This window comes from Mastomys coucha, unplaced genomic scaffold (genome assembly GCF_008632895.1).
Source record: "Mastomys coucha isolate ucsf_1 unplaced genomic scaffold, UCSF_Mcou_1 pScaffold20, whole genome shotgun sequence".
NCBI classification, from domain to species: domain Eukaryota; kingdom Metazoa; phylum Chordata; class Mammalia; order Rodentia; family Muridae; genus Mastomys; species Mastomys coucha.
The window spans coordinates 100,084,383-100,092,798 of NW_022196903.1; the positions used below are offsets into that span (position 1 = coordinate 100,084,383).

Below are 8,416 nucleotides of genomic sequence, written 5' to 3' on the forward strand. Positions count from 1 at the left end.
GATGTTTAGAAACTAGGAAAAGTCAGGTGGGAAGAAGAAACTGTAGCTTTAAATTTATCTCCCAAATATACCCTACTGCATCTCCTCAGCCCTCTTGAAGCATAAAGTTTTCTTTTAAAATTGTGATGAAGTAACAGGGACACACAACTTTATCTTTATAAAGTGAATTATTACTGTTGCTGTGGATCTTCTGTCCTTGAGATATATCACCCTAGCCCTTGAATAGGTGTGTAGATATTTTTCTTTCTAACATAATATAATATTTTAAGCATATTTTGTATTTAGAGGGTTGGGTTGGTAGTGTTGTTCAGCTGTTAATCCCCAGACTTTGTACATGTTAGGTAGGTATTCTGCTCCTGAGATACACCCCAATTTGATGTGATCATTTTTTATATTTCCAAAATATTCCACTCACCAATTACAACAGTATACATTTGAAGCTAAAGATGTAGTTTAGTTAGTAGAGTGCTAGCCTAGCATATTCAAAGTCCTGGGTTAGTTCCCAGCACTGCAGAAACCCAGTAATGCCAGGACTTAGGAGGTAGAGGCAGGACAATCATAAATTCAAGATAATACTCAGCCATATATCCAATTTAAACTATATGAGACTGTCTCAAAAAATAAAAAGGTTCTGATAAATTGGAGCATTTGTTTTATCTAATTTTGGATATAACACATAAAGGTAATGATAATTAGAAAATATCACCCATAAAAGATTCTTATTTTCCCTCATGTACTCATCCAGCACATTTTCAACACCCATCCCACATCACAAAAAGTGTTATATATTGGGAATAATCTGAAAAACACAGCATAAATGATTCTGAATCACATATACTTTATATTATATAGTGAGCATAATGTGGGGGAAGAAATCTCTCTGGTTACCATGGCAAAAAGTCAACTAGAAACTCATCTCTAATAAATTTAAAAATTCAGAGTAAGATCTTAAAAAAATGGTAACTTTCGATTTGAATATTGCAAAACAATTTCTACGCTGAAGTGCTAAGAAATAAAATCTCGCTTAGCAACAGCTCCAGGATGGCCATTGTTTTCTGAGGTCTGTGATTTTTGAGCATTCCTACCAAGTATGGAGGTGTAAGTCACAGGGAGCCCCTAAACCCACTGCTTGGCATCTTAGGCTTCAGACAAGTGCTCTTGTTATTATTCCTCAGACTAGGCAGCATAATAGCCACCCCCACAGCATTTGCATTGGGCTTATTTGAAGTAATTTTAAGAGGATTTACAGCGTGCGGTGGAATGCATAAAGTCTAAGCTAATGCTGCAGCACCATTTTACATCAGGAATTTGAACATCACAGCCTTTGACATCTGCAAGAGGTCCTGAACCACATTCTTACCCTCATCATTAAGGATCAGCTCTTGAAATAGAGAGCTTCATTTTCCACTAGTCAGGTACTTCCCAGGGGTACTTCCCAATGGCAGGAATGGACCTTCTTTTTCTTGGATCAGGGTTCCAGGGAATGGAATGCAATGGATGGCTGCTGCCTTTGGCGGAGAGGCTGGAACACAGCATGGCTAGGCTTTGTGTAGTCCACATGTGGTCAGCTCTCTACTTGCTCACTCTATCTTAGGTTGAAATTTTAGACCATAATACTGGTAACACCATATAATATTGCTTTTTTCAGTTCCTAATTACCTGTTTGTGTTTCTCACTTGCCTCTTCCTCCTCTACAATCTTTCATGTAACACTCTGCAATGGATGCACAGAGTAAGTTACCCTGAGAAACTGGGCAATCTTGACATTAATCCTATGCATATTCTGAAGCCAGCTTGTCTACTCCAAGTCATTTTTCTACACACATGACTTGATTTTAATTATCCACAATCCAGAAGTCCAGAAAGTAAGCTCTTAAACCAGTTTCATTCACCAGTCTCAGCATATTAACAGAATCTTTCCAAGCTCCACAGGGAAATTAAGTATCAGCCTTCAAATGTCCCATTAAGAGAACAGGACAGCTGGGTGGTAGTGGCACACACCTTTAATCCCAGCACTTGGGAGGCATAGGCAGGTGGATTTCTGAGTTCAAGGCCAGCCTGGTCTACAGAGTGAGTTTAGGACAGTCAAGGCTACACATAAAAACCCTGTCTCAGAAAGAGAGAGAGAGAGAGAGAGAGAGAGAGAGAGAGAGAGAGAACAGGACAAATTGTGGAAGTATCACTTTGACTCTAATCTGCTTTCCTCTGGGACAACAAAGAGGAAGGACACAGTCACACTTAAATGAACAGAGGTAGATCTACAGATGACTTGCTTCTTTCCAAAGAACCATATGTGAGCCAGCATGGGTGGGCCGTACCCTTAGAGTAAAAGGGTCAAACACAGGGCATCATGACTCTCTGGCCAGCATCAATTCCTTACTTCAGTAGCTTAGTAACCTACTGTCTATAAGTTATTCCAAACTGAAATTAGCAATGACTCTAAAGAACCCTAGGGGTTTGCTAAAAGTAATCATTTTGGTGAATTTTTCTGTATTTCTCTATAAATAGCCATTGAGATGCTATTTCATCCACATTGATTGAAGAAACATCTATAGACATATGGTTCTTTGGAAAGAAGCAAGCCATCTGTAGATCTACCTCTGTTCATTTAAGTGTGACTTTTCCTTCCTCTTTGTTGTCCCAGAGGAAAGCAGATTAGAGTCAAAATGATACTTCCACCATTTGTCTTGTTCTCTCTCTCTCTCTCTCTCTCTCTCTCTCTCTCTCTCTCTCTCTCTCTCTCTCTCTCTCTCTCTTTCTCTCTTTTTCCGAGACAGGGTATGTCTGTGTAGCCCTGGCTGTCCTGGAACTCACTGTAGACCAGGCTGGCCTCGAACTCAAAAATCCATCCGCCTCTGCTTCCCAAGTGCTGGGATATTAGGAAAGTTTCTGGATCTAAATCAGAAGTCAGTAAATGAAGCCCAATCTGGCTTATTATCTCATTTTGTGAATAAAGTTTTATAACACAGCCATGCTTATTCATTAGTACATTTGTCATAGACCCACTATAACAAACAATTCTACCTTAAATGTTTATTATGTGTTTATCAGAAGAATTTGCTGTCCTCTATCTCAATAGCCAATCTACTGAAAGATGAGATCCACAGAGTACAATATAACAGAAAGACACAGAAAATCTTGAAATGTTCCTGACAGAAGCTAAAGAAGACCTCAATGTATGGACATACTGGTAAAAGATTAGAATGTTGCTCCCTCCACCCCAATTAACCACAAAAATTCAGATTTGCCAGAGATTTCTAGCTTCCTGCCTTTAAACCCAGAATTCAAGAGGCAGTCAAGTGGATTTGTCAGTTTAAAGTCAGTTTGGTCTACATAGTAAGTCCTAGTTTGGTCAGAGGTACGTAGTAGAATCTTGTCTTAAAAGAAAAAAAAATCTTGCTGCCTATATCACTCCTGTCTCCTCTCACCACTCTTTTCTGCCTTATAGAAAACTGAATGTTTTCTAAAATGTATGTAATAATTCAAAAGACTTAACCAAAATGTCTTGGGGGGATCACTTTTAGACCTCAGCCTACATGGTGTGTCAATTTTACAAGAAAGCTACAGTAGTCCTGATAACATTGTTTTGTTGGGATCTCATGTGTGCCTCTTATGTACAGGAAAGGAGCTTAAGATTCCTCTTTTCAGAGGAATTACCAGAGAGATCAGTTAAAAGATGGTGTATATGAAGTGGAAACTCAGGTTTAAATGGTAAAAGCCCTTATTATTGAGTAAAACTTTCCCAAAATGTAGAGACAATAATATCCATAGCTAATTTTACATACAAATACATATACATACACACACAGGAGACAGACAGACAGACAGACAGACAGACAGACAGAGACATACATACATACAGACAGACAGACAGACAGACAGACAGACAGGTATTAACTGGTACAAACATATATACATAGATATACAGAGGAATCTTGAAAACCTGATACTCATCCCTGAGTAGATAAGATGTCACTGCTTTGTGTCTTTTAGTATTACCTCATATTCAGTCACTACAGGAAGTTCTTTGATGTTACTCTTCGGGGCCGGAACTGGTGGAAACAACTTGGTCCATAGGTGACACCTGACAATAGGGAAGGAACTGGATGAGTACAAACAATCCACTTGCCTAAATTTCTACTCAAACATTGAGCAAATTAGTTCCATGTGTAGCTGTGTTATAAATTTAGATTCTCCATTGGCTAAGATGTCTAAACATCTTCATTATTGAAGACCTTGGGGTGCTGCCAGGCTGGGATGTGGCTTCTGAGATCTCCAGGGAAGAGGAAATCAGAACTGATTCACATGGGTACTCATTGCCAACTTCTGAAGCTGATCAGCAGCATCTTTCTCTTGACTCCTCAGTCACTGCTCATTCTAGCATTACTCCTTTAGCTGTGATAATTTCACAGTTCCCTCTTTTCTTTCTCTTTCCTTTGAACTGCTGCCTATCACCCATACTTTGCATCTAAATATAACTTGGTAATGAATAATGCCATTTACTATGACAGTTACATCCTAAGTTCTTAGGATAAACCAGAACTTTGCCTTAATGATAGATGGAAAGAGAGGGGTGGGTGTGGGAGAGATCAGATGTAGCCATTTGCAGGCTGTGAGATGAGATGTGAGATCTATAAAGGTGTTAGAGAATTTGAATTTGAATTTGACCTAAGGATAGTCACCTGGACCAGGAACTTGAAAGCCAAGGCAGAGGTCAGGCCCTGGCCACAGAGACCCATATGTGAAGACAGTGTAGTAACTTCAGACTTGGTGGGACTGCTGCCTTTTTATAGGAGATGTCAAAAGACAAGCAAGTGTGGAAAGGGAATCCATGAAGGAAAAGAACACAGTGGCCAAAACCTCTATAGTAATTAAAATAGTCAACAATTTAAGGAGTGTGAGATGGCTGAAGACTGTGCTGTGTCTTGCATAGCTGCTGTATGCCAAGTTTTATTTTTGTCTCCCCTCTTCTGGTAAAGACACCCTAAAACACCTTGATTGATGTTAGTTTCACATGGTAACCAGGAGCCCTGTGTAAGGGCTCTACAGCAGACAGGAAATGCAGCCCTGGATGGAACAAATACCTACACTCTGCAGAGGAGTGAGAAGATTAACAAGACGAAGCAGATGGCTGTTGGGAGCACGATGAGATGCCATTCTACCGAGGGCTTCCTTTCCTTTCCTGGTTTGAAGGAGAGGAGAAAGAAAGCCAAGTCAAAGTCAGGGAGGATAAATAAAATTAGAAGAATGTGGCATCAGAGGATTTGGGTTTGATCTGAAGGTGTTGGGTGATGTTGGGCAAGGACAAGTTACTGAGTACTGAGCCTCAGATATCTCCTCTGTCAAAGGACTGAACGCCCATCTCACATTATTGTTCTAAGGGGAAAGCAAACCATAGCACTAAGGGCTTTTCAATTATTACTAATTTAAGCCTGATTAATTCAGCCAATCAGCCAGTGTTTTGGAGCCCACCCCTACCCTGTGCCACCTGGGTACTGGTGCTTAGAGCTTCAGGATGCCTAGTAGGGTGTTAGGTGGAAAAGCTACAAAAGCATAAGGCTACTCAGTAACCTCATTAGAGTGCAGTGAAATCTATTTCTATAGTGACATCTACCTACTTGGAAATGAGATTTATGGAGGAAGTATGAGAAAATATCCATAGTGATGCAAGTATTAGAATCTACAGTAAACTCTGTATGGCTGCAATTATCCTCAAAGCCCCTCATCCCTCATTCCCCGTTTCACAAAACAAGAAGTAAAAAACTGTCATTGTCAGCACAGGAAGTGTTATGCATACCATCCTATTCTCTAATGTGTTCCTATTCTCCATACTGGAGGTCCTTCTTTCACCTTTAAAGAATACATCAGACTATGAAAAGCAGGGTGGGAGCAGGGCAAGAGAGGTGCTTGTCTGTCTGTCTGTTTAATTTCAGGAATGCAGTCCTGAAAATCAAAGGTACCTGACTAAATGGTGCTAATGGAAGTAGTGTTCATTTGTCCTAAACTGCTGGACTCACTTTCAGAGACCAAAAGCATATACTGAGTTGTATTCAGTTCTCTTTCCTAGGGAGAGAGCTGATTCTTTCCTTCACTCATCCATCCATCCATCCATCCATCAATTCATCCATTTAGCAAGGCTCTTGTCAGTCACACAAGTTACTATGACTCATTGATTAAGAGAATGCATTTGACACCTCCCATCTTGCAGCTTGAAGTCTATCCGGGGAGAGCAGCAGAAAGCAAATAATGACTCAGGCCGTGATTTGAGGATAGCTGTACCAAGAAAGCACTGTGGCAAGGTTCAAACCACGTTACTCCAGGATAAAAAGCAAGAAAAAACCAAACCTTAGTTTGCTACTATTCCTTCTACACAACAAGACATGCATGTAAATGGGGATTTTTGAGCCCTTTTGAATATCCTAAGGCTTCAAAAAAAAATTTCAAGCCATTCAAAGTCCCACAAACTGTTCAATTATCACAGGAGAGAGAGAGAGAGAGAGAGAGAGAGAGAGAGAGAGAGAGAGAGAGAGAGAGATGTCTGGATTTAATGCTGGCACTTCTTGCCTCTCCTCATCTCTTCCATGTCCTTGGTCAGGTTTCTTCTCCACTTTCCCAAAGCTTTAATCTCCTCCTTAATCTCTACCTTTCTGCTTTCAAATATTCATAGAATCCTTTATCTTGACTAAACTACGACCCTGCTCAGCCATCTTCCCTAGCTATCATTAAATACTGTCTTCTCTCACTGCCCAGATTAGATTCTTGAATAAAGATTCAGGCTTCTGTGTCTGTAGAATCCATTCCCCTAACTGGGCTGCCTTGTCTGGCCTCAGTAGGAGAGGATCCACCTAACCCTACAGAGACTTGATGTGCCATAGAGCGGGGATACCCAGGGGAGCCCTCACCCTCTCAGAGGAGAAGAGGAATGGGCAGGGGGGGATTATGTGAAGGGGACAGCAATCAGGATATAAAATGAATAAATAAATAATGGAGAAATGATTCAGACTTCTGTATTTTCATACCTCAGAAACTCCTTTTATAGTCACTGGAAATGTCTTTCTAGAAAAACCCAAAAGATCCCTGATTTCTGTCCTAACTTTATGTCTTCTGATCTCTCCCCTAAATCTCTTCTTTTCCTTTAATATAAGTTTTGTGGCAAAGTCTCATGTATTCCTAAACTGGCCTCAAACTCAGTATGTAGTGGAGGATGAACTTGAATTTCTGATCTCCCTGCCTCTACTTCCTGAGTATTCTACCACATCTCCTTTATGTCCCACTGGGGATTAAATCCATTGCTTTGTACATCCTAAACAAGCATTCTACCAAGTGAGGCATATCTCCAGTCCAGTCTTTTGAAAATGTTATTAGCATATGTTAATTGCTCAAAAGTCAGAGGACTCATTATGACATTTTCATATATATATATATGTATGTATATATGTATGTATATATACATATATATACATATATATATTATATTCTGATCATACCATCATAGATATTGCCTTCTCCATTTTGAATTCAAGCCATCTACAGATGAGTTAAGGGAAGCCATGGCTCTTTACTGAAAGGATCCCATTCTTCTATGGCACTTCCTTCTTTTAAAATTGCATCAGGTTCCTCTCTTTCAGTGCACCTCTTGGCTATTTCTTATTGCAGTCTATTCTTCAAGCATTGAGATGTTTGTTTGTCAGATCTTCACATTTTAATTCCATGAACGCCCCAAAGTCTTTCTTTTTCCTTACATTTTCCTGTCTTGTAGCTCTAGGTTTAGACTATAAAATCTTCACAGCCCTTATCTTCACTCACTTATGTATTTTGCAACTGAGAATAGTCACAACCAAATTTGTGTTCTTCGTTTTATCAAACCTACTGTTAGCCATGAGGTATGAGGATGCACAGCTTTAATCTCAGAATCTGAATAGCCAAAGTAGAAGGAGGGCAAGTTAGAGATGCCCCTTCCCAGGGCTATAAGAAGGGAGAGGCTTTTTCTAGCTGCTTCATTGGGGACCCTGTACTCAGTCCAATGGATGGCTGTGAGCCTCCACTTATGTATTAGTCAGGTACTGTCAGAGGAGCTGAAGGGTTTGCAGCCCCTTAGCACGAACAACAATATGAACTAACTTGTATCCTCACAGTTCCCAGGGACTAAAACTCCAACCAGAGTACACATGGGGGGACTCATGGCTCCAGCAGCATGCATACAGCAGAAGATGGCCAAGTCGGCCATCAATGGGAGGAGAGGACCTTGGCCCTGTGAAGGTTCTATGCCCCAGTGTAGGGAAATGCCAGGGCCAGTAAGTAGGAGGGGGTAGGGTGGTGAGCAGAGGAAGGGGGAGGGAATAGGGGATTGTTTTATTTTTATTTTTATTTTATTTTATTTTATTTGGGGGGGGGACCTGGGAAAGGAGATATTGTAA

At 40.4% G+C, this 8,416-nt stretch overlaps 1 protein-coding gene across 4 annotated transcripts in view; it reads right to left on the reverse strand.

Moving 5' to 3' along the window:
• Positions 1–8,416, reverse strand: part of Il5ra (interleukin 5 receptor subunit alpha) — a 61,926-nt gene that overhangs the window by 386 nt on the left and 53,124 nt on the right. For 3 of the 4 annotated variants that reach the window (XM_031382797.1, XM_031382795.1, XM_031382796.1), the window contains 2 exons: positions 5,088–5,181; positions 3,999–4,083 (listed from right to left, as the gene is read on the reverse strand). In XM_031382797.1, coding sequence (XP_031238657.1) covers positions 3,999–4,083; positions 5,088–5,181 — 179 coding nt within the window. The remainder of the gene's footprint in view (positions 1–3,998; positions 4,084–5,087; positions 5,182–8,416) is intronic. The other variant, XM_031382798.1, reaches the window with a different exon arrangement.